This window comes from Rhinoderma darwinii, chromosome 12 (assembly GCF_050947455.1).
Source record: "Rhinoderma darwinii isolate aRhiDar2 chromosome 12, aRhiDar2.hap1, whole genome shotgun sequence".
Taxonomy (NCBI): Eukaryota; Metazoa; Chordata; class Amphibia; order Anura; family Rhinodermatidae; genus Rhinoderma; species Rhinoderma darwinii.
In genome coordinates, this window is record NC_134698.1 from 67,545,924 (window position 1) to 67,564,843 (window position 18,920).

The 18,920-nt window shown below is 42.2% G+C and overlaps 1 protein-coding gene across 1 annotated transcript in view; it reads left to right on the top strand.

The window, feature by feature from the left end:
- RHOJ (ras homolog family member J) overlaps positions 1 to 18,920 on the top strand; it is a 69,283-nt gene that overhangs the window by 41,017 nt on the left and 9,346 nt on the right. Inside the window, exon 2 of the mRNA XM_075843741.1 lies at positions 18,650 to 18,708. Within this exon, the coding sequence (XP_075699856.1) occupies positions 18,650 to 18,708 (59 nt within the window). The remainder of the gene's footprint in view (positions 1 to 18,649; positions 18,709 to 18,920) is intronic.

Here is an 18,920-nt window from a genome sequence, read left to right on the forward strand (position 1 = left end):
ACCGGATAGGTCATCAGTAGATCATCGGTGCGGTTCCGGCACCCAGACCACGCACCGTTAAACCGCTCCAGTGGCCTGCGGGTACTGGATGTTATGGCACATAATGCGATGTATGGAGCCGGAAGCAGGTGGCTTCGTACATAGCATAGCGGCTGTGCTGTAGAAGCTGGCCGCTATTCCGTGGCCGGAGCCAACTGCTTCCGGCATGTAAGTCCAATGCACGGAGGCACCGGACCCGCTGATCTGTGGGGGGTCGGACCCCCGCAGATCATGTACTGATGACCTATCCGGCGGTCAGAAAGTGGAAAACCCCTTTAATGAACTACTCGGCTTCTCTTATATAATATTTGTGCAATATCTTTAGTAAGAATAAGAAGTATAAACTACTGTACAGTGTGGAGAAGAATGGTTAATAAATGAAGGTGATGGGGAGGGGGGGACAAGGCCATATGCACATTAAAAGAGCTTTACTGCTCAGAGTTGTGCCTAAAATTATCATCTTGCCTCCTGTTGTTTGGCTTTCCTTCCATGTAAAAATAATAAAAATGTTCTTGCTTTATATTTGCTCTGTCAAGATCGTCTTTGAAAAAAAAAAAATATCACGTGTTTGTAATTTGATTGTGCCATTTATTTTTCTACTTGACTTATATTGAAGTTCCTACACCCCTTAAAGAAGCGCTCCTGTGGAGACATGATGTCTCCTTCTGCCATTCTTTAACAAGAAATATACATTTAAAAAAAAGCCCGTCAGTCCTGCGAATATCTTTCTCAGCTGCCAGCGATAAAGCATTTTACTAATAAGGTGCTAGTGGCATTTACTGTTGTGTCTGAACACATAAGCTGCAGGACGACGGCTCCACCAAATCAAATTTTTCACCACATAAAAAAAAGCGCGGTAATCTGACTTTCAACAGAAGTCACTTTTGACCACATAGTTTCATGAGAGCGCTGTGACTGGGGGGCTTGGGGATAAAGTGCTGAGTTCAGGAACACTATGATGTTAGCCCATGTACCTGGGTTTGCTGCATGCAACTTGTGTGGTAGATGGCGGTTTCCTTACTTATACGAGTGAGCTGCTTGTGCTTAACCCCTTTCCGCTCAATCACGTAACTGTACATGACAATCTGCGGTACTTTCCCGCCTTCTCACGTACAGTTACGTGACGACAATTCACTGTCACCATGTCAAATTACATGGTGACAACGGGCAGATCGCGGCGGCGAGTGACAACAGACACTTACTGCTCACCGGCACAGGACCAATTAGAGCGGTCCTGTGACGTCGATCACTGTGATTGGTCATTCAAAACTGAATGACCAATCACAACATAGGTAAACAAAAGACGCAGGATTCTTCTCATCACCGCCTCTGACAAGCTCATTTCTGTCAGAGAGCTTGTGAGTGTCGTCGGTGTGTGAAGCCCTGTCAAAAAGAAAAAGTGAATAAAGATCTCTCCTAGATCTCCCCAGATCTCTCCTGTCCCAATAATTATAAAATAATCTCCAAATCGCCAACCCATTACCCCAGTGTTATTACTGCGCCATATTACTTTAGGTGATACCCTAAATACCCCCAGATCGCCCCCTCACTGCCCAGTGAGAGAACATTGAGCCGTGTCCATGTCCAGCACGATCCACACAGATCGTCACCATTCACTGTTGCCGTGCCACATACAGGGACAGTTTTACGCAGTGATCCAGTCAGTTCCATTCCGCTCCTACATTTTTGAGAACGCCAGTTTTTTTTTCTAGTTAATATAAAAAATAAATTAATAAATAATACGCCTCGTTTACGTCTGAAAATAGGTCGTGTGGACCCAGCCTAATACCCCCCACTGAGAAGAAAACAAGACCCCAGAAAAGATGTCGGATGTGTTCCAAAAAAGGCTTTAGAAAAGTCACTATCCACCAGTGCAAGACATGCCCCACAAAGCCAGGCCTATGCATCAATGAATGCTTTAAACTTTACCATACCTACACTGAGTTTTAGATTATTTTATTTATACACCCGTTCATTTTACAAATTGGCCATTCTAAATAGATTTTTAAAGCTGAGTAATTTTATTGTCATATATTTTTGCCCACTTACTAAAATTTAAAAGAAGCCCAAACAAAATTAAAATTCTTACTGTTTCAAAAATCCCTAACAAAATTCTCACTATACCCCTAGATGAATACCTACGTGGTTTCACGTTATAATTTGTCACACAAAATTAAAATATTTTTGAAAAACCCCAAACAAATTTCTCACTATACCCCTAGATGAATACCTTGAAGGGTAGAGTTTTCAAAATAAGGTCAGTTGGAATCCCTGAAATGGCCTAATTGAGATAAAAAAAAATATTCTTTATTTGACAGCATCATTTCATATAAATGTAATATTCCTTCAATACATTTTTTTAATAATTTTACTGAGTTTGCCTATTATTATAACTATGTCCTGCCATATAAAGCTGTTATAGTAATTCTTATAAACTGTTTGGGGATATGGGCATAGTTCTTTATATATGGAGGTTACTCAATTTACGAGCTGTTCCGGATCAATACATTATGGGCTTTTTTGTTTGTTTGGGTTTTTGCACAACCTGTTAAACCCGAAAATACTTCCAGGAAAACTGACAATGTCTTAAGTGATTAGTGATCCTTTACTGTCCATAAAGATGGTATTGGACACTGCCCTTTTATATATTCTGTAGGTGATTGGTTGTTTTGCGCACATTACGGTTCCTACTGTGCCGGGCAGGGACCTGTAATGGTGTGCCAACGTCCCTTGGCACGTTCGTCTCTGATATAGAGACTAAAGAGGGGCTAAAGAGATGTTCTATGACCAGTCTCATTGAAAAAAAGAAGTGACATACTAAAGCCCTGTTCTTTCATCCTGTGAACAAGTTCTAAAATTTTTCCTCCAGTTCTCAAATATATTGCCCTTCAGTCCAATACAGTTCTAATTTTATTTCTCCATGCTTTAACTGTTCTTCACAGCTATGGACTGACACATTTGTTGGTCATCTGCTTTGTTAGCATGACATAGTTACATACACTGGCAAATGCACGGGTTAATATGCTGTGGAAGGCAACCATGCCCCAAAAATAATAGATTTGGTAAAAAAATTACCACCTAAATACCATGATTCTGGCTATGAAAACCTACCGGTACAAACACTCATTGAACCACTAGGTGAATACCTTAGGGGTGCAGTTTTCAAAATGGGGTCACTTCTAGGGGTGTCAGATCGTTCTGCCAGCTCAAATCCTTTACAGGCATGTGGGGCCTATCAACTCATTCAAGCTAAAATTTGCTTCTTTTCTTTGAGGCCACACTGTGTGGGCATGCGGCAGATTACGGCCTAAGTGGGGGTATTTCTGGATACAGGAGAAACTAGGTAATAAATGTTTGGGTGTGTTTCATCAGTTTCATGTACTATGTTGGAAAAATATGTCCTAGAAATGACACATTTTGTGAAAAAAAATGAAAATGTTATTCTTCATGCCAGATTTCCACAAGATTCTGCAAAAACACTATTGGGTTAAAAAAGTGATCACACCCCTAGAAAAATTCCTTGAGGGGTGTAGTTTTCAAAATGGGGGTCACTTTTGGGGGTTTCTACTGTTTTGGTCCGTCCAGGGTGTTGCAAACACGACATGGCACCGAAAACCTTTCCAGCAATATCTGTGCTCCAAATGGCACTCCCTCCGTTCTGAGCACTGCCGTGGGTCTAATCAACAGTTTATTACCACATATGGGGTATTGCTGTAATTAGAAGAAATTGATTTACAAATGTTGGGGTGCTTTTTCTCCTTTTATTCCTTGTAAAAATTAGAAAATTCTATGTTTTTTTCAGAAAAAAAGAACATTTTCAACTTCACAGAATAATTCCAATAAATTCAGCAAAAAACCTGTGGGGTCAAAATGTTAACTATACCCCTAGAAAAATTCCTTGAGGGGAGTGGTTTCCAAAATGGGGTCACTTTTAGTGGGATGGCACTGTTTTGGCACCACAAGAGCTCTTCAAACCTGACATAGTGCCTAAAATATATTCTAAAAACGGAGGCCCCAAAATCCTCAAGGTGCTCCTTTGCTTCTGAGGTCTGTGCTTCAGTCCATTCGCACACTAAGGCCACATGTGGGATATTTTTAAAAACTGCAGTATCTCGGCAATAAATATTGAGGTGCATTTCTTGGGTAAAACCTTCTGTGTTACAGGAAAAAATTTATTACGTATGAATTTTGGCAAAAAAAAAAAGAAATTTGTGAATTTCACATCTAATTTGCTTTAATTCCTGAGAAACACCTAAAGGGTTAAAACACTTTCTAAATGCTGTTTTTAATACCTTGAGGGTGCAGTTTTCAAAATGGGGTGATTTTATGGGGACTTTCCAATATATAAGGCCCTAAAAGCCACTTCACAACTGAACTAGTCCCTGAAAAAATAGCCCTTTTGAATTTTTCTAGGAGGAGATCCTGGGAATACAACCTGCATGTTCCTGACTCAACTAATTCATCAGCAGAGAACTTTACCAGTGCATTACCTCTGCTATTGAGAGCTGGCAGCAAATTCTTCCAAAGATGACATGTTCTTATTCCTGCCGGCATTGACATTTACATATGGTCTTATGGAGACAATAAGAGACCAAACTGAGCACAATCCATGTGGTATCTAAACAGTGTGTCTTCCGTGTTCAAATCCTGATGCGAGGCCTTGTCTAAAAGGGAACTCTGCTGGGTGGTGTTTATAGTGGTGTGGAGGCAGCGCAGTGCCATTGTTGCTGCATAAGAAAGTCACTTATACAACTGTCTCTTTTAAGACAGCTGTGTTTATATATACATTATTGCAGATTACAGCAATATACTCATCACTCAAACAGGTATTGTAATCCATCACTCAATAGGTGATACTTTGGGAAAGGGGGGAGCTGCCCAAGGACAACATGGGGGTTAGCACCTACATTGTACAGAAGCGATTCCTGCGCTCAACTCAGATCATGTAAGCTGTGAGCCAGCTGCACAGCAGCTCCATGGGAACATATTTTTCACCTCTTTGAAAAAAAAAAGGTGAGCGGACTTTCATGAAAATAAACTTTAGATCACATTGGGGCATGATCATGCAGTGGCTTGGGGCTTATGTGCTTAGGCCAGGTTTGCTATGGATTTCGCCCATGTGCCTGGGTTCGAAGCTTGTGTGGTAGGTGGCGGTCTCCTTACTTATATGAGTTTGCTGCTTGTGCTTAAGGGTGACAACAATTTTGGCAACCAGCTGACGCTCAACAGGGCAATGCATTTCTATTTTAAAAGGATGCCTCACCTTGTGAACCTGCACTGGTGAAAGGCCTTCAAGGAGGCTATCCCAGGGATAGAACCCATACGTTCCACACTCCTAATTTATTAGCAGAGAACTTAACCAGTGCACCACGTCTGGTGTCGAGAGCCAGTTGCAAATTCTTCCAAAGATGACATGTTCTTATTCCTGCTGGATGTGATGATTACATTTGGTCTTATGGGAACAATAAGAAAGCCCAGAGATCAACTTGAGCTGGTGGTCTGCTGCTTAAGCTGCACCCTAAACTGTGCAGCCTCCTAGTTCAAATCCTGATGTGTGGCCTTGTCTAAAAGGGAACTCTGGTGGGTAGTGTGGAAGCAGTGCAGTGAGATTGTTGCTGCATAAGAAAATTACTTATGCAGCTGTCTCTTGAGACAGGTACATTTATATAGTAGATTTCAGCAATATACTCATCACCCAAGCAGGCATCATAATAAATCACTTCATAGATGACACTTTGGGAAAGGGGGAGCAGGCCAAGGAGGACAACACGGTGTTTAGAACCCACATTGTATAGAGGTGATTCCTGCGCTCAACTCAGATCAGGAAAGCTGTGAGCTAGCTGCACGGAAGCTTTACAAGGATGCATTTTTCACCTCTTTTAAAAACGGGTAATCGGACCTTCAACAAGAAAAACTTTAGATCACATTGGGGGAGGGTGGAGTATGACTGCATGGTAGCTTGGGTCTTAAGTGCCTAGGCCTGGGTTGCTATGGGGTTAGCCAATGTTCCTAGGTTCAAAGCATCCTGCATCCTGCATGCTGCTTGAGTGGTTGATGGTGAGCTCCTCACTTAAACAAGTTTGTGCTTGGTGATGTTTTTCCTACAATTTTGGCAAGCGGCTGATGCTCAACAGGGCAATGCATTTCTGCTTTAAAAGGATGCCTCACCTTGTGAACCTAAACTGGTGAAAGACTTTCAAAACTGAGACACAAGGAGGAGATCCTGGGGATAGAACCAACACATCCCTGACACTTCAAGTTTATCAGCAGAGAACATTACCAGTGCACCACCTCTGCTGTTAAGAGCTGGCCACAAACTCTTCCAAAGATGACATGTTCTTATTCTTGCTGGTAGCAATGATTTCATTTGGTCTTATGGGGACAATAAGAAAGCTAAGATGCCAGTATGAGCTGGTGGTGTGGTGATTAAATGGTGTCTGAATACTGAGTGTCTTATGTGCAGCCCCTGGTTCAAATCCTGATGTGTGGATTGTCCAAAATGGTACTTTGTGGGGTCGTGTTTATAGTGGTGTGGAGGCAGCGCAGTGAGATTGTTGCTGCATAAGAAAGTTAATTATGTAAAGGAAGTTACTTATGCAGCTGTCTCTTTTGAGACAGCTGTATTTATATAGTAGATTATTACATATTTCAGCAATATACTCATAACTCAAACAGGTATCATAATCCATTACTCCATAGTTGGCACTTTGGGAAAGTGGAAGCAGCCCAAGGTCACTAGGAGGACAACATGGGGATTAGAACCCACATTGTATAGAAGTGATTCCTGCACTCAACTCAGATCACGCAAGCTGTGAGCTAGCTGCACGGCAGCTTTACAAAGGCGCATTTTTCACCTCTTTTAAAAACGGGTAATTAGGCCTTCAACAAGAAAAACTTTAGATCACATTGGGGAGGGGGGCAGTATGGCAGTATGGCAGTATGGCAGTATGGCAGTATGACAGTATGACAGCATGGTGGCTTGGGTCTGAAGTGCTTAGCCCTGGTTTGTTATGGGGTTAGCCAATGTTCCTAGGTTCAAAGCATCCTGCATGCTGCTTGAGTGGTAGATGGTGGTCTAATCACTTATACAAGTTTGTGCTTGGTGATGTTTTTCCTACAATTTTGGCAAGCGGCTGATGCTCAACAGGGCAATGCATTTCTTCTTTAAAAGGATGCCTCACCTTGTGAACCTAAACTGGTGAAAGACTTTCAAAACTGAGACACAAGGAGGAGATCCTGGGGATAGAACCAACACATCCCTGACACTTCAAGTTTATCAGCAGAGAACATTACCACTGCACCACCTCTGCTGTTGAGAGTTGGCCACAAACTCTTCCAAAGATGACATGTTCTTATTCCTGCTGGTAGTAATGATTTCATTTGGACTTATAGGGACAATAAGAAAACTAAGATGCCAGTATGAGCTGGTGGTGTGGTGATTAAATGGTGTCTGAATGATGAGTGTCTTATGTGCAGCCCCTGGTTCAAACCCTGATGTGTGGATTGTCCAAAATGAAACTTTGTTGGGTGGTGTGGAGGCAGCGCAGCAAGATTGTTGCTGCATAAGAAAGTTAATTATGTAAAGGAAGTTACTTATGCAGCTGTCTCTTTTGAGACAGCTGTATTTATATAGCTGTATTTATATAGCTGTATTTATATAGTAGATTATTACAGATTTCAGCAATATACTCATAACTCAAACAGGTATCATAATCCATTACTCCATAGATGGCACTTTGGGAAAGGGGGAGCAGCCCAAGGTCACCACAAGGACAACATGGGGGTTAGAGCCCACATTGTATAGAATTGATGCCTGTGCTCAACTCAGATCACACAAGCTGTGAGCTATCTGCACAGCAGCCTTACAAGGACTCCTTTTTCACCTCTTTTAAAACCGGTTAATCGGACCGTCAACAAGAAAAACCTTGGATGACATTGGGACATGACAGCACAGTGGCTAACTGCTTTTAAGGCTGGAGATCCTGGAGATCGAACTCACATGGTCCTCACGCCTCTAATTTAGAGGCCAAGATCTTTACCAGTCCGCTACCTCTGCTTTCAACTGTTGGCAATAAATTCTTCCAAAGATGACATGTTCTTATTCCTGCTGGAAGTGACGTTCACATTTGGTCTTATGGGGACAATAAGAAAGCTCAGAGACCTGCCTGAGCTCGTGGTCTGTTCCTTAAGCAGTGTCTTGTGTGTGGACCCTGGTTCAAATCCTGAAGTGTGGCATTTTCTGAGAGGATACCTCGCTGGGTGTAGTGAGGAGGTTGCTGCCTAAGAAAGTTACTTATGCGGATGAACCAGTTCTCTTTTACAGAACATTATTGCAGATTTCAGAAATATACTTATCACTCAATCATGTATCACGTTCCGTCACCCCATAGGTGTTGCTCTATGGGGAAGGGGGAAAGCTGCTCCAACGGAATGCATTTTCACCTCATACAAAAGTGCGGTAATCTGACATTCAACAGAAATCACTTTGGAGCAAATTGACCGACATGCGCTGTCTACTGTGACTGGGGGGCTTAGGGCCAGGGCCAGTTTTAGACAGAGTGTGTTGGCTGCTGGGGGTTGTGTGCCAGGGCTGATTTTTTTGTCTCAGTCCGGCCCTGGCTCATAGTGTAGATATTACAGCGCAGTGGTCTGTATGTAATATTACAGTAGTTCAATGCATTGTCCTGCAGCACAGGCAGCCTGAGAAGATAAGTTGTCCCACCACACTACAGGCAACTCAGGCGGCAGCAGAATCTTTATATAAATCAGGGGTACTTGTAATGTTCACCTAAAAAGGGGTGCTCCTGTTTTAATAGGTTTTATTCATTAGTTAAATAGTTCATGGGAGAGCGGAGATCTCTGATATGGTGGTGGCCATGCAGCAGTGGTCAACAATGGTCACCTACAAGCATGTATATAGACAAACTTCACAAAACTACAGCCACTGTGTCCAAAATCTCCACTCCGGGGCAGGGTATCGGTGTCATGTATATAACAAACTGACGGCTCTTCTATAAAAAATAACAATAAAAATAAATATATATATATATATATATATATATATATATATATATATATATATAGATGCAAATCAGCAGCACAGGATATTTTCTCTAAAGCGGGTGCACGCCTCCTAGGTCACAGTCCAAAAGTGACCCCTCAATCAGGAAAAAAAGAAAATGGACCAGTAAATCCAGAGTGATGTCAAGATGCCTACTCGTATCGCTCGGGAATATGCTGCCAGCGAATTCCAACCATTTAAACCAAGCCCGACAATGGCTTTTCCAAGTAGATGAAGCCACCGAACCGTTCAGCAGGCTCACAAGTTGTTCTCGACCAGGGCCCACAAGTGAGGGGTGGGGGACCACCCCTCCCTCGCTGCCTCTGGATGTAACTCCTGAAACATTGACATCTGTGAACGACATAAAGCATCAGTTAATTTGTTGTCGATACCAGGTACATGCCTAGCACGAAACCACACATTAAAACACAAACATTTCAGAACTAAACGACGGAGAAGTGCCAATACGGGCAAAGAGCTGGAAGACAAACTATTCACTGCCTGAACTACTGCTGTATTATCCGACCAAAAACAAATGCGTCTGTTAGCCATATCTGCACCCCATAACTCCAGGGCAACTACAATAGGGAAAAGTTCCAACATAGTGATGTTCTTAGTCAACCCGAGGGACCGCCACGCAGCTGGCCAGGGTGCACTGCACCATCGCCTACCAAAAACAGGTCCAAAACCCCAGCTGCCCGACGCATCAGTAAACAATTGAAAATCTGAAGTTTTCCCTATGCGGTTCAGCTTCCTCAATAATATTACTGGAATAATTGTCATTAAACTTGCAGCCCCCTGTTGCATCCATAGCCCGGCATCCTATGGCTTTCTGCAGAAAATCGTTCTTGAAAACACGTCTAATAATAAGGGGAAAAACCACTTACAAATGTCCCAGTTTGTAAACATGAACGCTCGCACACATGGTGTGTCCAGATAACAGCCCTTTATTTATACAGGTACCTGATCAGACAAAACACAGAACAAAGCAAAGGAAACAACACAGTCAGATCCATCTGCAGAAAAGAATAGGACGCTACATTGCTTTCTCAGTACAGCTCATATATTCCCCTGGCAGCTACTCATATTCCCTGAGTTTGGTCATATAAATATGACTTATTCTTTTATCTGTAGAATGATTCTTATCTGCACACTGATCATTTACAAAGCCATCCTTGTTCATCCCCTTTGGATACCATAAAAGCCCAGTTGATGTTGGTCACAATCCGCATCTTGGTGCGGCCCAATAATATCAGTCTTTTACATTGTTGAAATTGGAGCTCTCCCATGTGTAACGGGTTCCATTCTTGGTATTCATCATCATGCACTTTTGGCTATGACGTCTTAGTAGTCGTGTTATCCAGATGGCTACTTTATGCACTTCAGCTCAGACGATATATAGACGACGGCTCTAAGACTGATGTTGATGAAATAGTTATTGAGTCATAGGTCCAGTGTAACGCTTTGGTCAACACCTGATTTTCACAAGTCACAAAGGGAAGGAGGTTTAACTTAGAACATATACTGTATACACAGAAGAACGTGTATTTTATGGTCAAGAGTTGGTCCATTTCATGGTCGGTGTAAAGGTCCTTTGAAAATAATTTAGAATTATCCTAAAATATTCATGTGCTTCTCTTTTTACAAATTTTTTAGGTGTACAGATTTTCAGTGTCATTGGCCTCTTAAAGGGGTATTCCCAGAATCTACAATTATCACCTATCCAGAGAATAGCTGATAATTGTCTGATCGCTGGGGGCCCCCACCACTAAGGCCCCTTCCGATTGTTAAAACCGGGGTCCAAAACCCCAGATCCTCCTCTCCCCCCCCCCCCTCCCCGAAGTAAGAATGAGCTTGAATGGAGCAGTGGTTGACCATGTGCCAGTCGCTCCACTCAATGTCTATGGAGCTGACAGAAACAGCCGGGCGCTGTACTTGGCTGTTTGTCGTTCCCATAGACTTTGAATAGGTCGGCAGTGTGCATGCTCGAACGCTGCTCCATTCACTGTCCCCATCACTGCAGTTGAGCAGTGAGGAGGAACAAGGGGTTCAGGACCCCTGTACTCGCGATCTACGGGGTCCCAGCAGTGGGGGGCCCCCAGCGATCAGACCATTATCACCTATCCTGTGGATAGGTGATAATTGTTGATTCTAGGAATATCCCTTTAAGGATGACCTACTAGACAACTATTATACTGTTTTCTCGTTTTTAATGTACATGACTTTTTTTATAGATACGTTTCTTTATTTTTAACTTACAATGATATTTCCTGGGCTGTCACAACTTGAAACTACATTCAACTTACAATGCTATAGGCAGTGCCCAACTATGAAGCATCAACTAATCAACATGGGCATTTCAGTCATAATACGCTTGTTAATTGGTGCATGAATTTGAGGGTGCGGTATTACTGGAGTACATGCAGTCATTGGCTTTTTAGCCTTTACATGTCCTGTACTGCAATCTTTCTGTGTCAGTTGCTCCTTTGGACACCATGTGACTTAAATCTATTTTCTGTTTCAATAATTTTATTAGGTAGATGAAAACTTCTATAAATCAACATTTCAGTTCTACTCGCAAGCAAAAAATATTGGTATTACGCATGAACAGGAGTTTAATGTGCACGTTTTTCTGATATGTACAGGTAGAAATACGTAAAAAAATAAAAAGTATAAGAAGTACAAACTCATTTCATTTGTAGGTATATGTAAAATTTTCCAAGCATTTTATTTTCAAAAAGTTAGAAGATTTTCATTTTTTTTTTAGATAACCTTTTCAAAAGATTGGTAACAGTAACTAGTTTTAATAATAGTCATAAAGGTCACAAATATGGAAAAATAATTGTTTGTTTCGTGTTTGCTTTATGTGTGTGTGTGTATGTATGTATATATATCTCAATCAATTAAAAAACACATTACAACAGCACCCTGCGAACGCTAAGACTGCCTAATGCACTGTATATAGATCAATTTGTATTACTGCTACATTTACTTACAATAGTGAGGGTTCTTAGAGCACATTTTGATCAAATTGTGTGAGCCCACCTGCCACGACAAGGCAACCTTTTTTAAGTAGGTCCCTAACCTAAAACGACTCCACTCTTCTGGGTATAAGCCTACGGAGCGAATTCAGGGTAGGTAGGAACCAGCCTCACTCTAATTAAAAACACTCTTGGGTTAGGGACCTGGTGATATAGTTTTATATTTGGTACCCCATTTCCTCCGGAGAATTTGTTCTGTCATAATTTTTAGTGCTATCCTTAGTTTTTTTCCCCAGCCCATTTAAAAGTGGACATTTGTTCGTGCAATGGATTAATTATGTAGGAGGGAACAAGAATGGGTATCGTGCGTAGTTTGTATATTATTTTAGGTAAAATCATAATTTTTGTACAAAGCTATTCTACCCCACTAAAAGGGTTCATATTTATTTATATGGTCCAAATCTTTTTAAAGATGGGGAATAAGGGGTTTAAAGTTTTTATCAATTATGGATTTGGTTGATGATGTGTAATTCCTAGATATAGGATAGATTGGTCTCTCCATTTAAATGGCAAGGAATGTATTATATCTTTCACATTTGGTTGTATATTTAATCCTAGTATTAAAGGGGTTTTCCTGAACCAATTAATCCAATCTTGTTAAACTAAACATGTCAAACCAAATCTTTTTGCAATGTACTTGAATTTGAATCTATGCTCCTAGCGGTGTATTCACTATCACTATCGTGATGCCTCGCTAACCCGAAATCCTATATTCCGCCTCAGCCCCATACACGAGCTCTAACTTCCATTTTCCAGCAGTCTAATTCTACGGTCATGTTATAAATCATGTAACTGTATGGTAAGGGGTTGTACCATGCACTCTTACTCCTCCTATTCAGAGCATGCGTGGTTGATACACACTCAGTGTCCAATACGCATGCTCTATTCCAGGGGTCGGCAACCTCCGGCACCCGTGCCACAGCTAACACAGCTATTGATTCCGTCGGAAAAACGGAAACCTTCCGGAATAGTGACGAATGGAAACCATCAGCAATGTTTCCGTCACCATTGATATCAATGGTGACTGAAACGGAAGCTGTGGTTTCAGTTTGACTTTCCGTTGCAGGGTTCACCCGACGGAAACCTCCGACGGAGCCCCGGAACGGAAAGCCAACGCTGATGTGAACAGGCCCTTACACAGATTTATTTATTTTTGCGCTAACCTTGTTCCTCCAGCTTTGGGATGGTTTGGTTCTTATTCAATAGTCTCCTGCAGTAAAACACACAAGCGCCAAGACTCCAGCAGCTTCTTACAATGTGTGTGGCGAGCATAAGCCTAACTAAAAACCGAAAATATGTCCAGAATAACGATGCATAGATGTTCGTGATGGAAATACACATGGATTCAAATATTTTAATTGAAAAAAAAATTCACACCCGTGATTTATAGTTACTTCATTTACTAATTTATATCAGATGGTGACAATGATGGGAAAGTGAAATCTGTAGAATAGTGGCGACATGACGGTCTAAACAGTCTGTGACATATACAACAAGGGCTTAGGCCCCATGCACACAACCGTAGGTTTTATCTGTAATTACGGATAGTCTGCAGACCCAAGGACACCTTTTCGGATATTTATGGATGTGTAGTAGAACTCGCCCATAGACCTCTATGGAAAATGGCAGACGGCTATGGATGTGCATCCGTAATTGTGGAAGCATTGCTATGCGACGACAGGGGATTCCCCAAGAAAATGGCACTTGACCAATCATGTGACCTTAAGGAGTTGGGACACGTTGGTGACATAATTTGTAGCCTCCTTTTTTTTTACGGATTCGTAAATACAGAGGCACTATGGACCGTATTTGCAAACGGCGTGCCGGATATGCGGATTCTATGGATCCGTATTTCCTGACCGTAAAAAACACTACGGTCATGTGCATGAGGCCTTACACTGTAGGGAAGGGATCCCCCGCTGTTGCAAAACTACAACTTTCAGCATGCCCTGACTATCTGAAGTTGTCAGGGCATGCTGAGGGTTGTAGTTCTGCAACAACTGGAGAGCTACGAGTTGGAGATTACTGTTGTGGGGGCATAAAAACATTTGAAAGGACCCCCAATGGGCGTTTTCTCTGAGGTTTTAGTTGTCTGATTCATATGTCAAATTGTGCCATGTTCCATCGGGTGCCATATTACAAAGATATTCTCCTCTACAAGCAATATCTTATTAATATAGTGCCGTCCACAGGCTGCATAGCTGGAGAGAATCCCTGAACTGCCATCTTCACTCCATGGTGTTTTTTTTCCTAGTCTTATCTGTTTCTGGGAAAGCTGGGTGACTACCAGTAAGGCTGCCATTAAAGCCCCCACACAGATTGTCCTGAATAGTAAATCTGTGTAGTTATCCAGACATACTAAAGAGAATGTATAACTGAAAAACCGGACTGAATTACACTGGGTAACAACCCCTGTCGCAGCAGTGATGGCCACCTATTAGTTCTCACCCAGGAAACAAAAAAAAGCTTGCTTAGAGGGGTTGTTCAGGATTAGAAAAAAGGATCTGTGTTTTTCCCAGAAATAGCACCACATCTGTTTATGGGCTGTTTCTGGAATTGCGGTATTTACCTAATTGAGCATAAGCTGCAATACCAGACACCGGCCACAGACAGGAGTGGCGCTGTTTCTGAATGAGAGCAGCCATGTTTTTCTAATCTCATACAATTATATTTTGCATTCTCTTGCTCGTGTCTGTACATTGCGACCATCCGAGTTACATACGGCTTGTGATAAGCTTTCTCTCTGGCGGGAAGTGCGCTGGGTTCATGTTGTAGGCGCACACAAATACTATCCTTTTATAGTATACGTTTCACCGGAGACGTCCTCTCATTGTTCACAGCTGTAGAAAAAAAATTCTGAGTTATTTAAGCAGATAATTGAAAAAAGTTGGCGACGTCGCTCATTGTAGAGAAAACGCTGGAACTACAAAGAACATCTGAATACAATCTGCAAGTTTTTAGTAAGTTTTTACCAGATTCTTACAAATTAAAACCAAAGACACGAACACGGTGTTATAATTCTCATGTAATGAATCTGTGCGACTCGATTAATCCACAAGTCTATATATGGTAAAAAATAATCCCCATTACATGTGGTGTATGGGCTCTAGTCCATATGGGGGAGGGGTGATGGTGCATCAGGATCTTTTCATGCAGTTGTGATCCCCAATATCAACTGGAGAATTCTGTATTCTGTGAGCCCTAATAATAAGCAAACCATAGAACTCATGTTATATCCTCCTTTGTATACACAGCAAGTTATACAGACAGAGGATGTATATATTCACATAGCCTCGTTCCATTGCAATCTTTCAAGAGGATCTGACTCCTCTCCTGACAGGTCTGTTTTAGTAAATACTTGTATTCCCCATGAAATAACAATTCTGGAACCTCTTTTCTTAAAACTCTGTATTATCGTCCCTCTGTTAGTCCTCCTGGAAATGTATGCCACCTTTAAAAGCAGCTTCTCACAGTCTGTTAGACTACATGTAAGGGACAGAGATACTTTATTTCATGGATCACAATTAGTGGCGGATTGTTAGGCCTTGTTCACACAGCGCTACAAAAAAAACGATGTGTAAACGCGCTAAATGCGAGCATTTTTGCAAAGCGGTTTTTAAAGTACAGGCGTTTTTGGCGCTTTTTTTTTACGTGTTTTCTGTGTGTTTTTGGGTGCGTAATTAGGACTACCATTGACTATGGGAAGTGGGCGCGTTTCACACGCCAAGAATTGACCTGACGCTTCTTTTTTTACACTATGTGTTTTTTTTAAACACACAAGCGTAAAAAAAAACGTGTCGTATGCACTACAATGCGTTTTCCCATTGATGTCAATGGGAAGCTTAAAGCAAGCGTTTGACGCGTTTTCGATGCGTAAAATGCGGCAAAAATACACGTTGAATATATGCTGTGTGAACAAGGCCTTAGAGCTCTATGTATAGCTTTTGGAGATCAAGGAGCCCATATAATGTTCTAAAACAGGGGCACCCTGCTGCCTGAATCTGCCCCTGGATGGGGTGGGGGATAATGTCACTCCTGACCCTTTTCCTTCTCTGAACAGAGGACATAATGTTTGCCGGGGAAAGGGGGCTGTGGTAAGGGTATGTGCACACACACTAATTACGTCCGTAATTTACGGACGTATTTCGGCCGCAAGTACCGGACCGAACACAGTGCAGGGAGCCGGGCTCCTAGCATCATAGTTATGTACGATGCTAGGAGTCCCTGCCTCTCTGCAGGACAACTGTCCCGTACTGTAATCATGTTTTCAGTACAGGACAGTAGTTCCACGGAGAGGCAGGGACTCCTAGCGTCGTACATATGTATGATGCTAGGAGCCCGGCTCCCTGCACTGTGTTCGGTCCGGTACTTGCAGCCGAAATACGTCCGTCAATTAGTGTGTGTGCACATACCCTAAGGGTATGTTCACACGGCGGGGGTCCGTAACGGCTGAAATTATGGGGATGTTTCAGCCTGAAAACATCCCCGTAATTTCAGCCGTACCGGCATGTGCAGGCGCTTGAACGCCGCGTCAATTACGGCCGTAATTAGCGCTGCTATTCATTGGAGTCAATGAATAGCGGCTCCAATTACGGCCAAAGAAGTGACAGGTCACTTCTTCTATGCGGGCGTCTATTTACGCGCCGTCATTTGACAGCGGCGCGTAAATATACGCCTCGTGTGAACAGACAAACGTCTGCCCATTGCTTTCAATGGGCAGATGTTTGTCAGCGCTATTGAGGCGCTATTTTAAGACGTAATTCGGGGCAAAAACGCCCGAATTACGTCCGTAAATAGGCCGTGTGAACATACCCTAACAGTGGTTTTTCTATTTATTTTTTTCAACCCTCCCTTTTCGATGTCTTTGGGGTGGCTATGGGGATTTTGGAAAAAAATTGCTCTGATAATTTAAAATATATTGTATTTATTTACATTTTGGTTGTAAATTTTGAGCGTAAAGAAGTAAAAAGAAAAAACAAATTATATGGTCCCTTCCATTGCGTCCAGTCCAGTAACTTAGATGTGTTTAGTTTATAACATGTCCATTGGACACGGAATCACCTTGAGGGTCTAGACATGACACGAGGGAGTATGTAACAGAGGCAGAATCCGTATAGGGTGGTCTGTAATGTCAGGTTGTGATCCGGCCTCAAACGTAAGATAGTTGTCACTGCAAGGAGGTGCGGGGATAAGAATCTGCCATTTTATAAGGAATCCTGTTTTTTCCCTGAGATAAGCAGGTGCTTAGCAGCTGCTTATCCTCCCCTCTCCATTCAATTACTGTAGTATGGACAAGCTGATGGTCCAATTGTATGGTGGGGGTCATAAGTGGTGTTAACGGTTTGCACAATCATTTAACTGGCTATGTTCTGTGGCCAGCTTAAAGTCAATGTCCACCTTTGATCACCGTTTTTCTTAGGCCCTGTTCACACAGAGTTTTTTTACGAGTTTTTTTGACGCGGAAACCGCTCGGCAAAACTCGTCAGAAACTTCCCAAAAATGCCTCCCATTGTTTTCAATGGGAGGCGGACGAGTTTTTTTACCGTGAGCGGAAAAACCGCGTTGTGGTAAAAAGAAGTGACATGACCTATCTTGAGGTGGTTTCCGCCTCCAAAACCCCATTTCAATCAGTCAGAAACTGGAAAAAAAAACGCCTCGACGAGTGTTTTGACGAGTTTTTGTCGAACCACTGTGCAAAAAACTTCTGGAGCAGTTTTTGCAGGACGAATTTTCCTCCTGCAAAAAACTCTGTGTGAACACAGCCTAAGGTTTTAAAAAAAAACAATTAACTTTATATTACAACTTGATATGGGGTCAAAATGAATTATTTTTTTCCTATTACAGGGCTCCAAATCCCTTCACATAGCCATAAACTGAATAATAAAATTCAAGATGCCCGCAACCACTAGAGGGAGCTTAGTAACTTTCTGCATACAACTCCTATTGAATTTAATAATCCGTATGTAGTTAGCTCCCCCTAGTGGTTGCACAAAATTAGATAAATGTTGGGCTTGCAAGTAACAATACAGGACACTTAATACGTGTCTGGTTATCCCAATATCACCTACAGAGATTATTGCCCGTACTGCGGTCTTTATATCCTCTGCATACAGAATGTCATTGCGATTACTTCATATTCCAAATCTCTGACAGATGTTGAATACCTATTTTTATCGGCAACTGTTTAGAGAGCGGACGTCTTGTCTGTGTATTTCCATTGACTAATGAACGCCAAGGTTTATTCAAGATCTGTACGGTACAAATGAGCGGCAGCGTCTCTGGAGTGTGTTAAATGACTAATCAGAGTCAGACGGTGAGAAATATGTCGCAGTCACTCCAGACATTGACTAGAGCCATCTGTGTAAAGTGCGGCCTCTACCGCCTCCGATGAAAGATGAGATCTGTCACAGCTACAGGAAATGAAGTGGCGACTAGTATAAGATTACAAGCCTTGTATGAGCAGCGCCCCCTGGCTAACATCCGCACATGTTCTTGTATTGTTTTTCAGTGACGGTGGCGGTTGGAGGGAAGCAGTATCTCCTGGGACTCTATGACACCGCAGGACAGGTATTTGCTGCAGCTTTTATATTTCATTTCCAAAACTGCCAATTAAGGTAAGAAAAAATGTCTTCTGTAAAAACTGGAAAGAGCGGTCACACTTCTCATTCATGACGCAGCTCCATCATGTTAAATTAGGACTCCTCCATCCTCCATTGCTGACACCTATAGCCTTCTAAGACAATCTGCCGAAGACCAGTGTGCAAGTCTACAGCCACTGT